Below are 23,761 nucleotides of genomic sequence, written 5' to 3'. Positions count from 1 at the left end.
TCATTTGGTGGTGTGCAAAGCACTGGGGTAACTATAAGAAGGCTGGACCTCACAGCTGGTCATCATAAAACAGTTTCTGCTAACAGCAAAGTCAATCAAGTTTATATCTCTTCAAAGAAAATATATTAAAATACAATATGGGTTGCAAGGCTTGTGGAACAAGTGAGTATACAAATATTTAGGTTTCTATAAAATAATATCCTTATTAATATCCTGTTTAATCCCCAGACTGCCAGTGCTCGTCCTCCAAATGCGGCGACAACTGCGCCTGCAGTCAGCAGTGCCAGTGCTCCTGCAAGAACGGACCCAAGGATAAATGCTGCTCCTCTAGTAAATAACTAAATACATATACAAATCCCCTTCAAACTCCTCTGGCCTTTTGTGATATACAACCTCTTTTGAAATCAAAATAAATCAACAATCATTGCAATTTAATGTTTAAAATCAAATCTTTATTGGCCATTTTGACAAGAATAGTTCTTTAGTTATTTCCCACTTTAGTTTTAGAAATTGCACACCCAATTAGCGTTTGAAATTACATTTAAAACACTTACACAATGTACACAATTAATTCAAGTACACAGTGAGTACAGGACGTTCAAATAGTATCCAAATATCAACATTGTTTTTGGCGAGCTTTTCTCATGTGTATCTGTGTTGTGCGGATGTTTGTGTGTATTTCTCGGGGAATGTGTGTGTGTGCTAGAGTTTTCACAATTAAACATTAAAAACTTTACGTACACAATATTACATTTTGTTTCGCAATTTGTGAGTACACAAGAGGAAATCCGCTTCCATTCGCATTCAAGTGTTTCAATTGTTTACTGAATTGTTTATTTATTTGGGGGTGTTGTACTTAAGTCTTATAAAATTCTTAAGGTTCACGTACAAAGCTAAGTGTAGTGTTGTGTTATTGTTGCTGCTTACATAAATGATTATGTTTACGATCTCTCATACAAACGTGTGTCTCTGATAACTGACTAAAAAGGCAATAGCATTTGGCGCATTTGAAATGCATTGCAAACTCTGCCCTGATGACTCAAACAAACAAGTTTTAAAAAAAATATACATGGATTCGTTAAATTTTAGCGCATTTTCAGCATTGGAAGCCAATAAAGGATGGGTTATAAAGCAATTCACAATGTTACTTAGATTATAACTAAAATAAACGCAATCATCTCCTGCGTTGCTGCTCTCGTTGATTGGTTTTCATCTTTCGTTTAGCATAGGCTTAGCACGCGAAGTATTTTGTATTTCAAATTGTTAAAATTAGGCGATTAAAATTAAAATCAAAATCAAAAATTTAGATTCAACAAATAGTTACTCACTAACTAAACCGATTCACATATCATCATTATCAATTAAACGTAATGCTTTGTCACAGACGAACACGTCGTAGTACAAAAAAAGAAATCAAATATATATAGGTATATATAAAAATATAAAACGAATAACATGCGGACACATTCCAAAGGTTTATACAACACAGAAATTCTAAATTCTGCATGGGTCAGACACAATCATAATCACGATAAAGACAGTATTCTGTATTCTGGCTGTGTGTGCTGTAGGTGTTTGTGTTGAGGTGTCGCAATTTGCATGCATTGCTCTGGTAGATCTTATTGTTGTTTTGATGTTGTTTCTGTGGTTTGGCGTTTCACAAAAAGCTGCAAGGATAAAGGTAAAAGTTCACTTTAAAATTGATCAAATAAAATCCTACGAAAATAGTTAGTTCTTAGTAGAAGGTAATAGGTACACGAGTAACATTTAAAATCTGCAGCTAACTTGGTTTTCAAAAATAGTTTCACCACCTGCGACGAGAAAGCGCTTGTGTCCATATATATGTGTATATAAATATATAGATAATCTGCATGTAAATTCGTAATTTCGTTTCATTCCCTGTGCTGAGTACAACTCTTCTAGCTAGTCCTTAACAGCTATCGGATCCTTGACCATTGAAACCAGCTTACTTCCGTGCCGGAGTTCCTATCCTTTCTCAAAATTCTTTTTGTATAACGTACGTAAATAGCGTAAAACAACAATTAACGTTTAAAATACGTTTAACAATTAACTGAACAATTATGAACATTTAATACGTAGCATAGTAAACCTCTTCGTTACAATATGATATTTTCTCTACATATAACATTTAACTACAACTCATTTCTTTCGTTTCTTTCGAAGTGCAAAAAGAGATTAGTGTGTTTAGGTGTAACAACAATATCAAGAGATGAAATACGTACCAAAACAAAACCTTCCACTACGATGCATTCGCAAATCTAATAATTACATCTAGATAACATTAAATAAAACTTTCGAATAGCACAATGAATCAGGCGCCACATCTTTGCAATCGTTGTGGTGGCGTGCACATCATCGTCGGACTTCCAAGATAGCGGTGGCTATCTGATATCGTTTATACATAGGCTTCTCTAGTTGCTATAGTTAGTTTCAAAAGTTCTCAAAGTTCGTCATCGAATCGAAGTCCGCCATTCCAAAGTCACCACTAAAAGAGGGGTCAAACGAATTGGTGTACAAAAAATTAGAAAAGAAAATCATTAATAAATAATAATAAACCCGGATTAAATAAATCGAAGTCATGCGGGCGGGCTCGGGGAAAAGGTGGGTATAATGCTTTAGATGTAGGGCATTTAAGAATGGAATGACAGAAGTGCGGCGCCAAGTGAAAATTTGAGTATTTCGAAAATTTAGCCAGTCCCTAACAATTAAGAGAGACCGGTTCCCTTAACATTAAATATAATAACAATCACATTCAATTGAATTTAAAATCGTAATTCGAAATTACAACGGCAACGAACATGCAAATAATCAAACATTAACCCTCAAAAAGGGCATGCAGGAATATTTTAAATCTAGTATGTCAATAAGATTCAAAGATTTGCCAAATAGATTAGCTTCGTTTTTTTTTTTGTTAATCTGAAACTTCCTAAATCGGTTGCTCGTTTAACTCAGATCGGTTTAGACCAGATTTACAGGTGCATGATGGTGCTATTCTGCAAGCTGCGTTTAAAGCGAAATATATAGAAGAGGGCAAAGAAAAGCGGTTAGAGGATATCATTTTAAATTTTGAAAAGTTTCTTGACTTTGGTTTCTTACAGTATTCATCGCGTTGAAGCTGAAAAGTTTAAAAAGATGGCAATACTTTGAACACAAAGAGAACAATAAAATGAACTCACTTAACGTAAACAGTTGGTTAAGTTTCTTAAAACTAGATTGCGAACTATCAATAGAATTAGTCATCTCCTTGGAGATCCCATCTGAAATTCATGAAACAGGGGTGACCATTGGCATGTGCTGCTGATGAGGCGATGCAATGGAATGAGCATGAAGTGACCATCGGCTGTTCAGTTGGGGGAGTTAAGGAGATGGTGGTCAGGACAGATGAGAGCGCATTTGGTGGCGTGAGTGAATGCGGACGAACAGCTCGGGAATTATCATCAAGCAAACGGGTTGCAGTGATTTGGGTTGAGTGATTTGAATGCGAATCTTAACTAAAATGTTATACCTTTCGGTAAGTGCCACAATCAACTAGCGACCAATACCCAGCCATCAGTTGTGGATAGACTGAATAACAAAGCGATGTCACAGCATATGATCAACATTTAAAAAACGTACGGACAGTGAACGCTCTTCATTAGGGTATTACTGATTACACCCAGCAGGGGGTCGTTGGGTGGAGCGGTTGTCACATATTTCTCTAGGGCCTCGGCCGTTTCGCTAGCATCGGAATCTGATTCCTCAGGTGGGGCTGGGCTAAAGTAAGTGCTGGCGCTTTGTGGTGAGAAACTGAACCGTCACCCAAAAATCAATAGCCGCAAAAGGTTGAAAATGAAAATAAACAGAGAGTAGGATGGTTAAGTTTCTGTGTAAGTACAAATAAGTAGAGTAAAGTGACATTGTGAGCTCATCCAGGAGCTCAGACATAGGTGTCCAATTAATTTTATTAGTTTGGTAACAAAAGAGCCTCAATTTTGGGTTAGCCAGGAACAAACGCATTCGGGTTCGCCTTTTTTGCCCCTCCACAACGTTTTTTTCGAATTCAAAGTATTGCAATCTGATTAAACTTTTTGTCAAAAACAATCATAATCAACGTAAGATAAAGCAAGTAAGCAGAAACAAATAAGGCGGATCAGGCATGATGATATAGAGGCTTTATCGATCATCTCGGGCCAAGGATTAGCGCTCTACTCAAGCAAGCCAAGGATAAACTTAGTAGTTAAGAAATAACTTATTTTCTTTTTGCTGTCGATTTGGTGTCTGAGCTGTGGCGTCGGCATCCAAAACTTACTTTCCCAATTGCATGTTTTCCTGGGCACCGTGATGATGCGGTGTTCCAACAGTGGATCCATTGTCACCATTGCTACAAACGTGGACGTGCAATGTGCTCTTCACATAACCGGTGATGGGATCTAGAACGAGGGGTTCGGGTTCTGATTAGGAGTGTTGGACCCTGTTATCTCAAATTCCAACCATACCTTGACGCTTCGAGTAGAATTCGCCGAAGGCCACGTCCCTTTTCATAGGGCTCGCGTTGCGATCGCTAGGATGCAGCCAGCACAGCACATCCAAATCACGAATGCGATCGGCCAGATTCAGCACCTGGAAGTCACGGGCAGTCCATGGGGCCAGCATGGTGACTTCTCCCAATGGGTTTACGTAAGCGATGGTGACTCCTCCTGCAGGTTCAAGGGAAATGTTACTATTTTATTTAACCTTTAAATTTAAACCAATGATCTACACTTACCCAGCTCGCTGTCGGAGAAGCGGAGCAGGAAGGTGCCGATGCCATAAACTGAACGCAGCAGATCAGCGTGGGCCTTGGCCTTGTTGATGAAGCCCATGATGCAGCCAGCCTTCCACATGCCCAACATGTGATCTTTGGTGAGTTTCATGATGGCGAAGAACCACTCCCAGAAGGTGAAAGACCTGTCGGGCAAGGGCTCCTTGCAGAACTGGTTCCACGTAATGTACTCGGTACGCTCCTCACGCTGGAGCTTCTCGTCTATAAACACAATGACAATTATAATTGTTCTGCAACCAAAAACTAAAGATCCAACTCACAAAGGAAGTCCAGGTTATCAATAGTCAGGGAGCGCCCAGTGCAGGATCCAAATTTGATGTTTAGTGCAACCGACAGCTGGGCCCAGGTAACGCGGTCGGTAATCATGAAGGGATCGCGTACAATCTCCGCAAACGCGTTGTCCCAAGTAATTGTGGCCCAGGACTGGGGCTCCTGGTTGCCATGAACGATCACCACAACGGGCAGAGACAGGGTCCACACCCGGATTTGGAAATCGTTTACTGTGGTGGTGGTGTAAAAGAATAGGGCGAACTTCTCATCCATAACGCTTTCGGTGCCCTTCTTCTCTGCCCGCTTTATCTTCTTCAGCTGCATGTTTCGGAAGCTGGCGGAGAACACGTGGTTGTTCTGCTGGTACTCCATGGTGCTGGAGGCATTCTGTATCTCGCCGGATGATTGGCCGGACAGGCTGCTGTTGTCCACCTGTGTGTTGCGAGTGACGAAGCGTTGCGACTGGATTTCTGTGAATGGAAGAGTTCAAACTTTAGTTCCATATATTGGCCTGGAGAAGCTGCTTTTAATGTTACCTGACATAATAATGCATTCAACAGTGGGCGGGTTGTTGTGGATACCCAGCTGGGAGCCTATAAGCCAGCGCACGGAAGCCGCGAACCGTGTGTTAGTCTTCATCACCTGTGGGGGCTGCTTGTCCACGATAAAGGCTGAGCAGACCAAGTTCTTTTGCGCATTTTGCACCTGTTCAAGCAGATGTGTTAGCTCCGGCTCTTCGGTTACGAGACGTACGCGCATGGTCTCCTTAACGGCAGCCAGCATGTGGGCAATAAAGGTCTCGAGCATCTCAAAGCAACGCTGGATGTCGTCCAGGGAGCCCTCATTGAATGGAGCTCCGTTTCCGGCTTGTGCTTGCTGGTGGCGCCAGTTCTTCAGCTCGTGAATGACCAGCTCGTGCAGCGACTCGTAGTACATGAAGCTGCGGCGCATTGTGATCACGATGGCCGCCTTCTCATCAATCAGACTTCTGAAGGCAGCCTCCGCGTTCGGCGAGGATGTGGAGTTCAACATGTAACCGTAGTTCTGGACAAGCACCTTCAAAGCGTTGGCACAGCCACCGAACTCATTGAGGCTCTGCATGATCTGGTGCTGCACCTCATACAGCTCCACCTTGGGCGTGGCCATGCCAAGGGCTGGGGAGGCAATGCCGCCTGTATTTTGCACATTTTGAATGGGACCTATGTTTTGGACCACGGCCGGATTACAGCTGTTGGACACTGCCAGCAGGTCACTGGGGTCCATGTAGCCGGTAACCATTGGCGTGTTATTCATGTTGTAGGGATTGAGCGGCATTGATTGGCCTGCGGTGGCAGCCACGCTCTTCTCGGTGACCAGTTGCAGCTCTTTTTGCAGGCCGGTGCGCAGGTACGTGTACAGCTCGACGGCGGAGGTGCGTTGAATGAGGGCGCACAGCTCCACCACCCGGAACTTGAGGGCCTGGTCGCTGGCGGTGCGCGTGGAGAGAAGCTTCTGCTGCAGATCTTCGTTGAACTTGAGGGCAACGCGCTCCAACTGGTCGGGGGTGTTGGGTGAGATCTGTTCTGACCTGTGGGGAAAAGATAGATACAAATTTTCATTAGATTTTGTCTTGTTAATAGCCTTGATCGGAGTAAATCGAATACTGCTGCTGCTGCTGGCTTTAATGAACCTATTACCCAACTCCCCACTCTACTCACATTATCCTGTCTTCGATCCAGGGCGCCAAGCAGAGGCGCAGGTCGAGCAGACCCTTCTCTTCGTAGTAAGCCGCCATACGCTGCTCGCAGTCGCCATGGCTGGAGATGCGCTTCCACAGGCTCATGATCTTGCTCTACCCGATGGATATGATGATGGTATTGTGATTTTGGATGCTTAGCTGTGACAGCTGAATGTGTATGGTGATCAGTGCAACGGTTGGGATTTGGTTTCTGGCTCGGTTTCGATTTCAGTTTCAATTTCAGTTTCAGTTTCTGTTCTGGGACTCTTTGACCAAGCTCTTGGCCCGATCAATGTCCGGCTGGCTTCCACAGGCAAATGAGTCTGAGGCGTCCATAAAATTCATAGGCATACATGCGAACGAGATCGTGGTTTTGTGATTTGGTTTGTATTTAGTATGGTTAGGAGGAAACTATAAATACACAAGCATATGTACATGAGGGTAAGTGCGAGGTTTTGGCAAGATAATGTCTCCTAATATTTGATTAATATGTGATGTGATGACGCTATGATTTCGAGGGCTCCACAGGGACACATCCCAATGCGATTTTAACAATATTTGCATTGCAACTCTCACTCCAAGTCCCGAGCCCATAAAGGCAGCCAATTGTTTACTTATCTATCAAGGTTTGGGGTCTCCCCTTGGTCAAATACACAAATGCACACAAACAAAATGTTGTTTGTGTCACAATGAAAGGTAAAGTAAATGGTAATCAGTAAGACATCTTTGTTACGCCCCCAGAACTATCACACATTATAAAAAACTGATAATTGTGGTGGTTTACGTTAGAAACTTTTTTACACAATTAAAAACTAAAGCTTTTCCAACGAAACTAGCTCATTTTTACAATTCATGTTGTTATTAAAGATTTGTATAGGTAATATAGTTTTATATTTATGGTTTGTTTACTTGGTCCAAAATAGTTCCAATGAACTTGCCAAAGAATGGTATGCGTTCAATTTGGTTAATGGAAATATAATTAGTGGGGAGTTTCTGAGGAGGAAGCAGATCCCCCCGTCGTATCGTGAGGTCACAGAAGAACCTCACTTTATGAGCGCGATAAAGAGCTAAATGAATGCGACCGACTAGGCCGGCTTTAGCCTTTTTAATTACCATAACAAAAATTATTGCAAATGGCAAACACAGCGAGAAAAACCAGCTCGCACGCAAGTGAGAAAGTAAACAAAAACGAAGCTAAACAACGCGTGAGGTGAATTCGAGACGATCCGAACAACAGGTGTGAAAATTAATTGCACCGCCGGGCGAGCTGCGATCCGTGGGGAATATGACTCTTTATGGCCATGCTAAATAGTGCTGATAAGGCAGCCTGGTGGCGGTGGCAACAGGCCAAGCCAAACCAAGCCAAGCCCTTTCCATCGGCTGCCTCGGTGGTTCTTATTCTGGTTCTGGTGCTTGTTCTTGGCCAGGTCCGCATTACCGGCGACAGTTTCTTGCCGTCGAAACGTGACCGTAAATGAGCGGTAACCCAGACGCAGGTCCAGACTCACAGGCCAAACTAAAAACCAAACCCGAACCCGAACCGAAGCATGTTTGCTTTTGTGGTCGATACGCTAATTTCTGTAGTTACCCGGAAAAAAGGCCAGCGCAACGCTCACGTAGCAAATATGAATGGCCCAAGAAAACGAAGAAGTTGAACAAGAGTGGTGGTAGTGTAAACAAGGCAAACCAGTCCAGGCAACGAAATTAGATAAGGATCTAATGACCGAAACAGGCCCGAAAATGCAGTCCACGCAAAGGGATAGGGATGGGAGGCCAAAGGAGAGTTTTGGGATGATCAAAAAACAGGTCGCGGCTATAGATATATATACCTGCCCCCAGGAACCGAATTCGGATGTGCGGCTCACTAGGTATGAGGGAGTCAGGGAGTCAGTCGCTTAGGTAGATGGAACCAATATGATTGTGTGTGGATAGTATGGGTTGGTATAATCCATAGCCACAGGCAGGTTTCTTTCTATTCATAAGTTTATGCTGCTGCTGTTTCTTTTTCGGTTTCTCTGCCCTTCGCCACTTTTTCGGTCCGGAGCAAAGTAGTTCAAGGTTCTGGTTTGGTGGTAGCCTCTAATGTGCCAAGTCAGTTGGAAGAAGCAACTCAGTGAAGTTGGCAAAAGTTTTTCGTTTGTTCTTATTAGGAGCTCTCCGGCATGCGGCCTTAGAAGTACTTTTTTGCTTGTTATCAGCTTGAAAAGCTGAAAATATTATTAAAAACACACAGCTGCATCGGAGGTGAGTCACCCACTCGGGGTGTTAGGGTTATCAATGGAAAAGCTTCCAGCGAAACAGGAGCACGGATGTTTTGATTTCTCGGATCGATTAACCAGTTCCCTGATCCCACTTCGGTTATCTGAGATGAACAGAGGCTGTCAGGTGGCTGCGAGCAGACTGTTTACAAACAATCCGCCATTGATAGCAGTATTGTATAATATTGTCGCATTGGGCAGATCACTTTTCCAGCCCAACAATAATAAATCGCAGAAAAACAAACAATTAAAAGTAATATTTAAATTTGATGCAGGTCTTTACCGATCGATCGAAGGAACTTAACTGAAGGCTACGCTAATTTGACTACCTACTTTTATAGCTCACACCTTTCACTTGATAAGGCCAAATCGAGAATGGCAAAGTAAGAATGTCGAGCCATTAGACGAGTGATATGAAACTTACTCCGAAGTAGTTAGAATAATCAGTTTGCCTTATTCCATATATTATTACCATGCTCTGATAAGACGATGACCAAAAGGTGTCGATGAATCAATTGCCATGAAAGATTGCGTATGGATTAGGTGGAAAACCTGTCGAACAAGCTAAAAGGACGCTTATCAGGTCAATTTGCGAATTTCAAATAGCCCTCAACTGCTTCGTGGAAAATAGACTGGAGTTTTCGCGTTTATTAGGAACTGCAAAAGCAAGTGACCGACCGCGTATGCTAAAAATGTTTGCTACCAATAAACATATAATCATGAAATTCGGTTAATGGTATTACTATGTTAATTTAGGCACATAGCCTCATCGAGAGTCATAATTGGGGAACGCTGGTGTATATTATCAACAAAAATAACTAACCGCAGGCCCATAATTAAAGCCCAAAACTGCATGGATGGATGACTAGGTGGCCACCGCCCCTCCTGTGGGGCCGTGAAATTCCCATCAGCATTCCATATAGCAACAGTTTTGAGGCCAGTGTCGCCGTTTGGGACCTTAGCTACAAGGATGTTGAATTTTCGGGGCACCATGTAGGCTCTGCTAACGTTATGGCACATTTTAAAATAATCGCATTCCAAAATAGTTTCTCATTACTAGAAGTACCCACATTGCCTCGGGGGAGTTAGTCAGAACTTTTTGATATCGAGAGAAATCCTTTTGCTGAGACGAATTTATCTTGGTTTTGCGATGCTGAGGTTCAAATAAATCCAGTTTTCGTTCCGCCATCCGCACGAGCAGCAACGACCGATGAAAACAAAAACAATGGCAAAACAAACCAAGGCACGGACCAAGACGCGATAAAGTTTTGCGGCATTTTAAGTTTCGGTATTGACTGTGCTAAAAGCGAGAAATATCTCCAACAAGTGACGTCAGCAGAAGACACACTGGGAAAAAATACATGTATAGAATGACGAAAAATATTAGAAAAATAAGGAAAAACTAAGAAAAAGAAGATAATAGGACTTTTAAATTATAAACAAAACATTATAAATTACACATTTTTATGGACTTTTAACTACAACCTCCATAACTAGAACAGTTCTTAAACATTTTTTTTAGCGAACTTATCAAAGACTTCCTGCGATAAAACCTTCAAACAATAGTTTTAATAGTGTTAGGCTTAAAAACTGCTTATCACATTTAAAGTGAGTAAAAGTATACAACGAGTATGTTCGAAAAAAATATTTTTTTTAATTCGAACCCAATTACAATGCGAAAAAGTTCGTGTACAAAGCTTGTAACTCTATTTCTCGGAACTAGTGAAAAGAATAGGTTTACAAGAGAAAATGGCAAATTCGAATTACAAAATATAATGAATCTTTAAAGAAAATCATCTTTTATTATAATGCTTGTTTTTTTTCGCTTTGCTTTTGATGGTATATCAGTCGGCATTCACTCCACCGCAAAAAACGCGATAACCGGTAGTTACCCACCGCAAACCTCAACTGAACCTCTCACCCGCACAGCCGACATTAGCGATTTATAGCGCCATATAGACCATATAGAATGTGTGTTAGTTCGGAGGGGCAAAAGTATTCACTTAGTTGCAGCCGCACACGTTACTCGGCGTTATTTATACGCCGCTGTAAATGTTCACGAGTGAACACGGGGGCTACTGGGCCCAATTGGAGAGGTATAAAGAGAAAACCCCGAGGCTTGCCGGCTTCAGGGGGTTAAAAACACGTAAATGTATACAACTCGGACCTCAAAAGAGCGTCGTCACACACGCAAACACAAGTATATTTCAACCACAACAAAATGTGTAACGAAGCTTTTTTTCCATTTCTTAAATGTATGTATAAATTCATTTCGATCTCTCGTCGGCGAAAATGTTTTCAGTTGCAAAACTTGAATTTGCATTGACGTCTATCTTTTGGGCGAGCGTTCGGAGAATCGCGTATATCCAATGCATATACTATGTATAGTATTCGCACAAACAAGAGCTAAGCAAATCTTTGGATTTGGCCCGGAAATGGGACAGTTACTATGCATCTTACAAAGTATTAGCTACCATACACCCACTGCATAATACTTAAAGATTTTATTGAGAATTCTCAGAATTGATAATGCAAATTAGTAATTTTCATTAATCAGTAAAGGGTCGGGGATGTCAATTTTGCCAGTCAATTTCTAATCTTTCAGTGCCTCCAGCGACCTTGAGCCTTGCATTTTCCACAATGAAAAACCTGTGCCATACAAAGGAAAGTGGTTTTGTTGTGGCAGTGAAAAGCGAACTGGTTGGGCTTGTTTTTTGCATCCGTTTGTGGGGTATGTAAAGCAGCAGATCCAAGAAAAATGTAAGTCAATTCAGCGTTCGCCGGGGAAAAACCCGCAGTTCATAGTAATCTGCAACTACAATTGAGTGCCAATTGTTATGGCACACATACATAAATGCATTCTTGACCAACGGATTGGCTATTCTGTATACATAAACACGGGTATCTGTATCTCAACAAGCTTTTGCCGGCCAGCTGCCCACACAAAAGTTGACTTTTTGCTGCCAGTTTGACAAACAAAACGAGATTCACAAACAAACAGAGAAATATATACAGTGAGAGATACGAAAGAAATAGGGAGAATAACAAAATAGCTCAATTGCACTTTTAGCCGTGTGTGATTAATGCTGAGCTAGAAAAGGCCAAATAGGCGCGTTTTAGATAAGCATTTGGCGAATGACTCATCGACGCTAAAAACCAGGCAAACTTGACTCCACCACCAGCGATCCACTTTGTTTATCTTTGGATATCTGCGCTGCGAAATCTTTGGGATAAACAATCTAACAGTCTGCGGATACAGATTGAGTATAATCCCCGAAAGTAGTATGCACACAGCATTTGGCGTATTGCCACAGCGAAAATTCTGGAAAACGTGTTATCTGCAAAGTGGGCGTATAAACAAGATATGGCCAGATAGAAAAGATTCCCATTTTCAGGCGAATTGAAAAGCTCTAAGGAATCCAAGTGCCGCAAGTGGAAAGTTTTATGGCAGCAGCCGGGCACTGATAAGTCGGTTTGAAACTACGTATCATAAAACGTGAGACAACTGGGCGAGACAGTGGTACCTCTGTATCAGGAAAACTATCTATAGGTTAAATGGTATAATATTTAAAAGCATTACGATGCATATTTCATAGATTTCTCCATCTTTATAACGATTATACTAAAAATGTAAGTCGCATTTCTATCTACGCATGTTATCTTTAATACCCTTTACTTGTAAGAATGTTTTTCCGAAATAATATCATTATTAAAAATAGAATCAAAAAATAAATAAAAGTATATACGCTTTATTGTGTGAAAATGTTTAAATTGTGCTTTCCTTGCTAGACTCGCCGGTATCCCAATTTAAATATTCGTCATGCACTCGGTAAAGAAAATTTCAGATGGTGAGGCAAAGAAGTTGGATTGTATGGCATGTCTAACCATATAGCCACCACAATTTCCTCGGCCCCTTGGTGGCTTCTAACTCCTGACCACTCCGAAAACCCTCTATTCGAGAATACCCAAGAGTGAGGGTTCGGTCTTTGTTGTTCTTGGCTGTTCGTTTCGCTTTTTGCGCTTTCTGCTGCTTCGACATTTGTGCCAGCCAGCCGTACATTTTATATTTTTCTTATTCAATTTTTTATAAACAACGCACACACTCAAGACTCCTCCTCTGTGTGTGGAGAGTGCCGTTTGTGGTATTTGTTTTTGCACTCATAAAAGTTTAATAAGCATGCCTCAGTGTTCTTTGTCCTGTGGATGTGTGGGTGTACGTCGTATATCTACAGAGGAACCCCCGCCGTTGCACTACCCCCAGCCATCCCCCCAAACGGACGCCCTTGCCCCGCCAAGTGTTATTTAAGTAATCATTTATCGTTGTTGCTCGCCTGACATTTGCACGATGTTTGTCGGCTTTCGTTTCCTATACCAAGAGTTCGGATCGAATGGGGTATACTAGACCGGTTTCCAGTTTGCCAGCACATGCCTTCTTATCACCATACTTTGCAGGAAAAACATCTCAATGTTTGTTTTCAAGCTTGCCATACTTTCTTGACCTCACTCTTATCAATTACTTTTAATAAACAACTGTGTTTTAAAAGACCCATAATAAAAACATTAAGTCTATTTGTTAAGAAATAAAGTAATTTCGAAATATATATCAAAATTTGTCAAAAAATGTGTGTACATTATAGAGCTTCAAGGAATTGCGGGTGTGGGTACTTAAAATTAATGTTCTGGATGTCGGGGATCAGTAAGGTTATCAAACACTTAAGTCTTTCGAGAATATAAATTATTTCAGCTTTTGCAATAAATATAATAAACCACCTCCTGTCATTAAAATTTGGATTGCGCATTTTGCTCGTTTCGATTTATAGATTTTTTATTTGATTATTTAATAACTTTTTGAAGAATTGAAAAATACGTTTAAGAATGTCATGCAATCTATGCATCTATTTTAACGATCTTGGTTTCTCCAAAAATATATATATTAAAATAAAAATGTTTCTTATATTTTTTTGGTAAAATTTTTATTCAGCTTGCGTCGCTGACATTGTTGAACATTATCATAAAACAAAAGAATGACTGTGAACCCATAGATTTGAAGGTCTACATTTTTGATTCGTTTCTTCATCACCGGAACCGGGACCTGTGATTAACACTAGAAAAACATAAAGCTACCGATAAGCGGGCGTAATAAATGTAAGTACAGTAGGCACCCAATCTATAAGGACTGTTCCACTTACGACTGCAGCACCAACGATTAATTGCAACGCAATAAGCGACTTTGATAACGAGGTGTCAATGTAATAAAGTAAACAAGGGGAGTTGCCGATAAGAAGCAGAGCTGAATTTTCGCTAGAGATTCGCATAAACGCGTCATAATTAACACTGCCCATATCTAAAGTCCAGAAATAACTTTAAACACATGTGGATTGAATTTGTGGCGATAAACTTTTCTGCGTATGTTCGCATCTGACGCGTGTTAATTTGCAAATTATATTAAAAGTCGGATCTTAATACACCCTAGGATTTGGAAGTTCTTTGAGTTAAACGTTTCGTACTAATTGGTCCTTTTTAATTCAAAGTTTTTTTATATAATATACTAATAAAATATTGGTACTTCCATTTACAAAATAGAATTTTTAATAAGAAATAGAGTTGTTACTTTATGTTAAAGAAATCAAAAAATTTTAAGAGATAAAACATCTGTATTTTATGGTATACCTAATTAAAATATCTTATCTAATGTTTATGCATAAGTAAAAGATGCAAAATTACGTTAATATTGTCCGAAACATAAACGAAAACCCTTTTTGACAACTCCCATAAATCCCCTGTCCACTTAGCCATCGATTAGAGGCCATACTATGACCAATATTAATCTACTGGGCCCACAGCCATCGGGTTTATCAACTGTGAGACGCCAAGGGGTTAACGCTGGCGTCGCTGACAATCGTAATTTGTCCGAAGTGGTAAGAGCCAGCCGGGTTATAGCCAGGCCAAGAAGTCAGGGTGTTGAGAGGAGGAGGAGGGGGCGGGGCACGACCGACGACAGTGAGCAAGATAAAAGTGTTGAGCGCGCAGAAGTCGGCGACGTATGAAAGCAAGAGTAGCATGTGAATATGAGAATGATAGGGACCCGTACGCCAGACACAGAGAAAAATTGATACAGGTTGTTACATTTGGTAAATTGAATTGAAAGTAAAGCTAAAAGTTTTGATGTATTTGAAAACTTTTTAAGCAAATATTTAATAGGAATAACATTAAAATTACATTACATTAATAATGCATAGGGCAGCGTTGGTACTTGAACCTGAAATTTGTACCAAGGGAGGACATTCTACACTTTGATTGGCTTATTTTTGTGTGATTTTTGATGACAAAATATAAAGTATAGCCGATGATATACGAACAATGGTATTTGTTAAAAAAAAGGTAAGAGTATGGAAATGAAGAACGATTTAAAATAATATTTGCATTAAGGTTTAATGGAATTGGTAAAAATTTTAAGATAATATTTATATAAATATTTTATCATCTTTTTTTCCCTGTGCAGGAGTGCGAGCGGGATGGGGCGATGGGGAACAGCTAATATACTCGATATCAGTGTTGTTGTTGCTGCCATTTGTGCTATTGCACTCGAAATTCTTGTTGCCTTTGTTTTTATGGGCTTTCCAGGAAACAACAATGAACGGGCAAGAAGAAGAATGGGAAACAGGAGCGTGGAAGACACACACATGTGTGTATGGGTATGGGTATGTTGGTGTATAAATAAAGCCTCAAGTGGAAACACATGATGATGGTGCATTGGTTTCGTGGCTAAAATGCAAAGAACCTTCCCGAAGGCCTCACAGGACCACCCGCTAGCCCACCCACCCCCGAAAACCACCCACTCTTTTTGCGCAGTGCACAAATGCAGTGGGGTCCTCCCACCCACACATGCATAAATATCCCCCCCATTTTTTTCGTTGCTCTTTTTTCCTATTTTCTATTTACCTTTGGTACACAAACACCAACGCACAACACAGTGTAAACACACACGGCTAGCTGGTATCGGTTTGTTTGTGTTGGGCTGCCTGCCGCTGTTGCTCTTCGATATATTTTTTTTTTATTATGTATTTGCCGTTTTATTTTTAAATCGCGCTCGCCTCACGCACACAGACACACGGAGTGCGATAGAGACGGAACACACACGAACACCCACGCACGCAATCCGAATTTAAAGAAGTACTGAGTCCTGGCAAAAATATGTTCTGTCTGGAAAGCGAATCCTCGAAAGCAAAGTGCAGTTGCAAAAGAATTCAACTGGTTGCGCACTTGAAAATCGGTCCGCTTTTCAACAATTCCTTCGAGTGGCTAAAAAACGACTGTCGCGTTCCTAGAGCTGGAATGCAAGTCGTTGTGTACTGGGTGCTATCGATGTATCGGTTTGACCGGCAAACATCGATTACCTCTGTTAAGTTAACCAGGGACGTCTCTTTCAAATAATTTCAAGGGAACATGATAAAACAAACATTCGTTAAATAAATTATTAAATATTTAAAAGGTTTAATTAAGATAATTAGCAAAGGAACAGCAATATTCGTACTTCAACTTGTGTCGTCAAAAAAATCAAAAATCTTTACAACTCCATTCTGCAATAATTCAAAGGGATTTATTAGGAATACAAATGTTTATTTATAATATATTTTAAAAGAATATTTTCATTTCCCCAATAGAATTGAGACAAAATATAAAAAACCACACAGGTGGAAATATCGGATAGCACAGACTCGAACCTATTCCGCTCTGTTAACTTAACAGCAACGAATGCTAATAATAATAAAATAAACAATTCACCTAGCTAATGGCAATAAACCAATTTTAAAGAAAAGGGGGCTTACATCTTTTTCTTTGTTATTTTTGTGTTGCCTCAGATGAAAGTGCGCATTTTGTTTGCGTACACACACATAAATATATGCCCCACACTAATGCACATTTGGCGGTGTAATTAATTGCACTTAATTGATTTGTCCACCAAAAGTCAAGGTTAAACATGCGGCAGAAAAACACAAGTAATGTTACTTATTTTGTGTATGCTGCACGTAAACAGAAGGTCCTGCGATTTCACCTGTTGTGCGCAGCAACAAGCGAACATAGGTATGCCACCCCCATCTGCGCGAGAGGAGGTTGATATTCGTAGGAAGGGGGCTTTAAGGATGGGCCCCGTCAAATCAATAGGCTTTAAATTATTAATTTTTCCACTTTCGGCCCAGCACTCACCTATAGATTGGCTTTTTGGTTATGGCCTTCTCGCGATGGCAGGTGGTGGGGAAAAACCCTTTTTTAACATACAAAAACACCGCCTGCAGCACGCGGCTGTTTAACCCTTTATCTGCAATGCAAATAGACCTTAACAGCACTTTTTAAACACTATTAAAATAAGTTGTTTTCGTTTTCCTGCGTACTTTTTTTGCGAACGCGACCAGCCAATAGAGATTTCGATAGACAGCGCCCCCGCATGAAAAGTTATCGCTTAATCGGCAGAGTTGCCACATCCCACAATAATTGCCGCGCTGATTTGAAACTACAAATACCAATATTTAAACAATTTTGTAAATTTTAATAATAAAAAACACACTAACATACAAGTATTACATAGTATATGCATAAGATGATTTCGCTGGTGAACACCCTTAAATTCATGGCAATTATTACAGTCGCAGCGCATTGACATCGAGGTGGAAATACACACAATATACAAAATGTTTAAGGTAAATCATTATTATTAGTCTAGGAGTAAACGAGTGGCGTGTACGGTTAAGTTATTGTCCAAAGCAACACCATTGAATACGATCCGGACCTCGGAAAGAGGATCCTAAGAGCAGTAGGTGCCAGGCGAGTCATTATTCAGACAGTTTATTGGCTGATATACTTTCGGCTTACGGCGATAATAAATCAATTATGGTTAATAACAAAGTTAAGCGCTTTCGGGTGTCTTCTCCTTATCGCATTTCCCTCACAACTAACAGCTAAAAATATCTAACAATTAGAGCATGTCGGTGCTGCACTCCTATCTCCTCAACTTATCCATGGATCACGAGACTTAAGAACAAAGCAGTGCGTTTTTGGTGTGGTGTTTGTGGATGACAGGGGCCAGGGGCTACTTTTGGACCCGTCTCAAGTTGGACAGCTCGGTGAGCCACGCCTTGATCAGATCGTAGGTGGAGAAGCTGATGCCCACGGCAATGGGGCCTTTGATCCAGTTCATGCTGAGACCCTTGTAGAAGCCGTTCTTGATGCCCTCCTCACTGAAAAAAAATGAAAAAATCATTAAATATAAGGATTAACTCATTAAATAACACATTTACGCACCGATAGATCTTTCCCAGCGTCTCCAGGATGGTCGGATACCGTTCTCCATTGGCCGCGTTCACCCGCATCGTCTGCATCCTTCGACGCACTATGTCCAACGGATAGCTGGCCGTTTGTCCAGCAGCACCTGCCGCAGCTCCAAAAGCCAGCGAGACTAGAGTATTGGGTTTGTTGCTGCCGACCATTTCTGCAAATCAAATCATTAAATTAGTTAATCCACTTAGCACTTCGATAATTATTAGACTATGTATCATGCTAAGGTGGTAGTGGTTCAATTTATAGGTATTTAAAAAATATAAACTGTTATTATCTAATGTATGAAATAATATAATTTCCGACATGAAACACATGCACCTGTTTCAAAAACATCGAAATAAAAGCAATGACGCAGAATGATCGTCTAAATTGGCACAAAATTGCTCTGATTATCTTGCGTTTTGTAAAACATTTTATAAAACAGGTATACCAAAATAGAACATTTACCACATGACGAATAGATTTCCCTTAGATAACAATTGTGATTTTAGAATAATATTCAGCTTAGAATTTAGAATTTAATTAGGTTAAAACAATAATTTGCAAGATATAGAAAGGCTCCCTTAAAATGACATTATAGCGTTATTAAATGTGAAACAGATTTTTCTACATAAATGATATTATTAATCTTTAATCCTCACCATAATACTCCCGCTTAAGAGTCTCGTAGGTGAAGAATGAGGTGCCCGCATAGGGAATCACGCCTAGAACCGTCGCCCAGTAGCCACGGAATAAAGTACGCGGACCCTCCTCCACCCAGATCTTGGTAAAGACCTGTCTCAAGGTCCGATAGCCTGTATACCGATCTGTGACAGCCATTCGAGCGCGGGCCAGGTCCAGGGGATACGTCAGCGACTGCGAGGTGATTCCAGCCAGGGAACCAGCCAGAAACCGACGACCCTTAGTGCTATCAAAAGAAAAATATTGGTAAGTATTTATATATATAGAGGAAAGGTATAACATACTTGGAACCATCCTTGTCCACATGCAGGATGCGACGCCACTGCTCGTGGGCCGTGAACTGTATGGCAGCGTAGGGCACGATCCTGGCCATCGTGGCCGAGTTCCCCCGCCACAGGGCCAAAACGCCCTCGTTGTTATAGGTGTTCTGTAGGTAGAGCAGCGAGGCGCGAAACGAGAAGGGAACATCGTTGCGGATCTGGAAGTTTATCTTGGTGCGGTCCAGCGGGGCGATGACCGTCTTGGCCAGCGCCCCCGCCGCCGCTCCCGATATCAGGCTGATTACCACCTGGTCGATTTTCTGGCGCACTGAAAGAATACAAGAAGTTAAGTTAATGTGTTGCATTTTGTGAAAATCATACAAATTTTAATTTATAATCTCATCATTTTCATAATATCATACCAGAATGTGCGTCAATTTCAAAGATCAATAAGGGAGAATACATTTATCTATACAATTACTTAACATCATATTTATTACAAATAGTTTTTAATAACACTAAAATTTATGAGTTTGCAATATAATTTGATTTTATACGGCTCCTAAAAAATGTTAGCACTAGCCTACTAAGAAATTCCTTCAATACAATTATCTAAAGATTAGAAAGCAATTTAAAATAATTTCAGAAGTTTATGATGATCACATTGAACCTCCATTTAAAGTAGATTTTTAGGAACTACTTCTAGTTTTTAAAAAATAAATAAATTAGCAAATATTTATAATAAAAACATTGCAATTAGTTGCAAGGTACTACTTCTAGTTTTTCTTTCATGTTTCATGGATAATTTTGAATTTTACTTACTGGGTGTGACTTTGACGCTGGGAGTGACTGTAGTGGCGGGTGTGGTGACAAATCCTGATGTTTCGGATGGGGTCAGCTGGGTGCGGGATGTGTCCGCGTCCTCCACGTCCGCGGGAAACGTCGTCGAGGCCGTGGTCATGGTGCTCGAGAGTTGACTACCCGTTGACTTGATGGACATGGCGATGTTGGGCTTCTCCAGGAGACGGCTCATGGCAGACTCTGGCTGGGGACCTGAAATCAATTTGCATATCAATCCGAGCCGAGTATATTACCCACAAAAGCAGGGGCTTATCGCAACAACTGATAAGAACTCAATATGTCAAAAATCTAATCTAAACTATCCCAAAATTGCTTTGCTTTTATAAGACTTCCCAGCAGAGACATAATTTGATGATTGGGTGCACATAAACAGCTGCGGTCAAAGTGATAGGATATGACTTATGATAAAACTATTTTATTGACAAAACTAACAATTACAAAACGATACTAAAATTATTAAATATTAAAAAAAACTTTAAATGTATTATTGAGTTATAATCTCTTTAATTTATCGTCGACCAAGTTATTTGAGCAAAGTCAATTATCCAAACTATTTCCACAACTATAATACGTCGTTGAAAATAAGTTCTCAGTCAGTAATTACGAAATTACTGAAAAATTATTCACACTGGTTGTCAGGCTTTTAATCTTAGTAATTAATATTTTAGGTGTTATTTCCTATAAAGTTGTTTGATTTGTTATCATATCCACGACAAAAACACAACTTTGTAATTCGGTGGAAAGTGATTTGTGTGCCGATTGATTAAAAAACGAAATAAACAACCACATTTTACTGATATTGATTGTGAGAAGAAAATAATTTAAGTGCTAATTTTTTAAAAGCAGTGTATTTATGGTTCACAGCAAAAAAGCATTTCGCAGTTCATGCAAATTTTCATATCTAACAATTGTTTCGTAATTGACAAAAGCATTTCTCCCTTGGCATAGGTTCAAAAATAGGCACTCAAAATGCTTTTAAACGATAATATTGACCAATAATGAGTTTTCTGGTTCTAAATAACTTGGCAATTGAACTTTGTTTTGGCCACATGTCGAGTCATTCTGCCACTGGGGTGCGAAACTTGGTCACTATCAAGTTCTCCGGGTTAATCAGCCGGAATTGATAAGAGTTTGCCCAGCTGCAAATTGCGTCTTACAATAGATAGTAGGAGGTTTCCAGATAGAAGAGATGGATCGATCTGCTCTCACAGTTTGCTCGCACCAAATGCTAAACGAGCCCGCAAAACCGGTTGGTTTCGTTTGCTCATTATAAAGAGCAAACAGCACCGAATTATCAGCACAATGGGTATATAGTATATAGTATAATCTTTCAATGTGTGGCACACACCTCCAAAACAATTATCATACCGAATATTGAAATGCGAACTAAGTTCGCCAAATGCGTGAAATACAGCACGTGTGTTGTGGGGGATGCTGGGTATTTTTTCGGTTTCTTTGGGGGTTGGGCACTTTTCCAAGTTTAGCAGCTGAGCGCGGCTAAAATTAAACGCTTTTCATTGAACTGCCGGTGCAGGAAACCTTTGAGAGCGAGAGCCAGTGCGTTCATCAACGCAACACAAAACGAATAGAAAATTGCAGCCTTGAACGTGATTGTGGCTATTCTAGAGGTTCTGAGATGCACTGTAGATAGATCACAAAGAGGAAACTAAAGAGATCTCAAAGGTTTTTCTCAAAAAGTTCTAATGTTTAGGGTTATCTTCTAAGATTCTTATTTGTTCGCCCAACCAACAAAATTTTTTTTTCAAATATTAAAGTAATCCTTGTAATGATGTTCCATGGACATTTTATAAGGAAAGAACAATTTTCAAATCTTCACTTATTTTACAAACTTTTTTTCCTAAATGATTGTGGTTTATATTAGCTTTTAAAAATAGTTAGCCATTTCAAATTTAGTTAGACTCTAATTTAATGTACTGTTTTTTAGAAGAAGATTTTGAAATTAAATCAATCAAGTTTTTGAAAGACTGATGTATTTTTACCATAAATATTCACTGTACTTAACGTTTTCAGCTATTTTATCTCGAAAAGTTAAGCCCAAAAGTAGTTTTGCAAATACTCCACACTTTTGCTTTGCGGCTTAAATATGATTTGCAGTGATATTTGATATCTGTCCACCCATAAACCACTTTTTGATAAGGAATCTGAGCAGTAGAGCGCTTTTATCAACCACTGTGCACTGGATGCTGTTGTTGCCGGCGCTTGATAAACGTAAACAAGCTCGTTAGGCGGTGTTTGTGCACTTTTTTCTCTGCTCTCTTGCACTCAGTCAAGGTTGAGGTTTACTACGGATCCAGTTTATCCAGCCAGTGTTTTCCATTTCGGTTCTAGCACTGAAATGTGTTTGCTATAAATAGCTGGGGGGTGATTGAGGGGGGGCAAGAGATAGTAAAGCAGCTACAACATCATCAAAACTGGACTTTGGACCCCTTGAAAAACAACTGGGGGGAATGAAAATACATATATGCAAAGAACACAGGAATTACACTTGCACATATGTTATTTTCTTTCCACTTTGATTTGAAAATAATTCGATTCACAATGCTCTTTGTAGTTTGTTTACAAAGTTGGAAGTCGTATAAGACTACGTACTACGTGACTTAATTCTGATTGGAGTGCATGCTATGCGAAGGGAATGAGGAAAAGGAGAAAACAGCTGTTGCCTGCCAAGTATTGTTGTTGTGCCTTTTATTTCTCTTGTATTTAAATCTTTTGGATAAAATGAGGGTCAGGGGAGGGTGGTACTATGTGCACCCCTTCTCTTTGCAATCATTAATTAGCTCTCTTGTTTACACCGATTAAGCACTTGCAACACCCAAAACACACTCACACACGGACGCCTTATATAATTGGGCAAAACGAGAACAACAAATTATTTACTTATATGTATAAGTAGCTCTATGTGGGGGCCTCCACGCACCTTTGTTTTTGTTAGCACAGATTCTTTTTTTTCGGCCTCTCTCTCTTTCGCTCCTTCGGCCTTGGCAACAATAACAACAACACAAAACTGTTGCTAGCTGTCCCGCACTAATTTTCACTTCTTAAATCACAGGTGCTGTTTTCACTGTACCGCAGGTAAACTCTTTTTCACTATTTCGACAGCCTCCGATTTGTTAATAAACATTCTCCGCGCGATTCTCGACTGACAAAAACATCGAGAACGGACGAACGGCCTTGCCAGACCGGTGGCGTTGCCAGAGCCAACGAACATTTCAACGGTTGCACAGTGGTCAAAAATACTTGACCAACAAGGCTGTGTGGGAAAGAACAACAAATAAATGTTACGGTTAGAGCAAAGATTTGCCAAAAAAACCTAGTGATTTTTTCATAACATTTTTAATTTTAAAAAGGTCTTGATTACCCTTGCTGAGTGGGAATACAAATAAAACGTCTTGTGAATAAGTGTTTGAACTTTAATTTAGACCATAGAACTACGATAATTTGTAATTTTTGCATAGTTTCTTTATTATTGATCTATATATAGTATATGGTACAATATACACACATAGAATCTTCCTTAATTAAGTGTATAGAGAAA

The 23,761-nt window shown here is 40.1% G+C and overlaps 3 protein-coding genes across 9 annotated transcripts; 1 reads left to right on the top strand and 2 right to left on the bottom strand.

Moving 5' to 3' along the window:
* The first annotated feature begins 1 nt into the window (after position 1).
* MtnD (Metallothionein D) lies at positions 2-1,668 on the top strand. Its single transcript, XM_036822349.3, has 2 exons — positions 2-162; positions 229-1,668. Exons 1-2 carry the CDS (start codon positions 138-140, stop codon positions 336-338), a joined length of 135 nt encoding a protein of 44 aa, XP_036678244.2. The 5' UTR covers positions 2-137; the 3' UTR covers positions 339-1,668.
* Stat92E (Signal transducer and transcription activator Stat92E) lies at positions 812-17,465 on the bottom strand. 6 transcript variants are annotated; one of them, XM_017071562.4, is made up of 11 exons: positions 17,276-17,465; positions 6,790-7,220; positions 5,629-6,659; positions 5,083-5,562; positions 4,766-5,023; positions 4,497-4,697; positions 4,310-4,451; positions 3,641-3,807; positions 3,527-3,585; positions 2,244-2,506; positions 812-1,667 (listed from the first exon to the last, which is right to left on the bottom strand). In XM_017071562.4, exons 2-10 carry the CDS (start codon positions 6,912-6,914, stop codon positions 2,501-2,503), a joined length of 2,469 nt encoding a protein of 822 aa, XP_016927051.1. In that variant the 5' UTR covers positions 6,915-7,220; positions 17,276-17,465; the 3' UTR covers positions 812-1,667; positions 2,244-2,500. The 6 variants fall into 6 exon arrangements, with proteins under 6 accessions (XP_016927051.1, XP_016927055.1, XP_016927052.1 ...); XM_017071566.4 differs by lacking the exon at positions 3,527-3,585 and having other exon boundaries at positions 3,637-3,807; positions 4,310-4,430; XM_017071563.4 differs by lacking the exon at positions 3,527-3,585 and having other exon boundaries at positions 3,637-3,807; positions 17,276-17,464.
* A 430-nt stretch (positions 17,466-17,895) lies between these two features.
* On the bottom strand, positions 17,896-23,382 carry DPCoAC (dephosphocoenzyme A carrier). Of its 2 annotated transcripts, XM_036818568.3 has the most exons (6): positions 23,144-23,382; positions 20,167-20,397; positions 19,369-19,672; positions 19,045-19,310; positions 18,368-18,554; positions 17,896-18,303 (listed from the first exon to the last, which is right to left on the bottom strand). In XM_036818568.3, the coding sequence occupies exons 2-6, from the start codon at positions 20,375-20,377 to the stop codon at positions 18,156-18,158; spliced, it is 1,116 nt and encodes a 371-aa protein (XP_036674463.3). In that variant the 5' UTR covers positions 20,378-20,397; positions 23,144-23,382; the 3' UTR covers positions 17,896-18,155. The 2 variants fall into 2 exon arrangements, with proteins under 2 accessions (XP_036674463.3, XP_016927050.4); XM_017071561.4 differs by lacking the exons at positions 20,167-20,397; positions 23,144-23,382 and adding an exon at positions 19,767-19,824.
* Positions 23,383-23,761: the final 379 nt, after the last annotated feature.

This window comes from Drosophila suzukii, chromosome 3, assembly GCF_043229965.1.
Source record: "Drosophila suzukii chromosome 3, CBGP_Dsuzu_IsoJpt1.0, whole genome shotgun sequence".
Lineage (NCBI taxonomy): Eukaryota > Metazoa > Arthropoda > Insecta > Diptera > Drosophilidae > Drosophila > Drosophila suzukii.
Note: the sequence above shows the minus strand (reverse complement) of the source record. Positions and strands in the feature narration are given on the sequence as shown.

Coding starts and splice junctions, on each gene's coding strand:
- DPCoAC (XM_036818568.3), bottom strand. CDS start 20,377: ATGAGCCGTCTCCTGGAGAAGCCCAACATCGCCATGTCCATCAAGTCA. Junction 19,311..19,368: donor GTGGACAAGGATGGTTCCAA/GTATGTTATACC, acceptor TTCTTTTGATAG/CACTAAGGGTCGTCGGTTTC. Junction 18,304..18,367: donor ACGCTGGGAAAGATCTATCG/GTGCGTAAATGT, acceptor ATTTTTTTTCAG/TGAGGAGGGCATCAAGAACG.
- MtnD (XM_036822349.3), top strand. CDS start 138: ATGGGTTGCAAGGCTTGTGGAACAA. Junction 163..228: donor TTGCAAGGCTTGTGGAACAA/GTGAGTATACAA, acceptor TTTAATCCCCAG/ACTGCCAGTGCTCGTCCTCC.
- Stat92E (XM_017071562.4), bottom strand. CDS start 6,914: ATGAGCCTGTGGAAGCGCATCTCCAGCCATGGCGACTGCGAGCAGCGT. Junction 6,660..6,789: donor TGGATCGAAGACAGGATAAT/GTGAGTAGAGTG, acceptor TTTTCCCCACAG/GTCAGAACAGATCTCACCCA. Junction 3,586..3,640: donor CCTAATGAAGAGCGTTCACT/GTCCGTACGTTT, acceptor TTTGTTATTCAG/TCTATCCACAACTGATGGCT.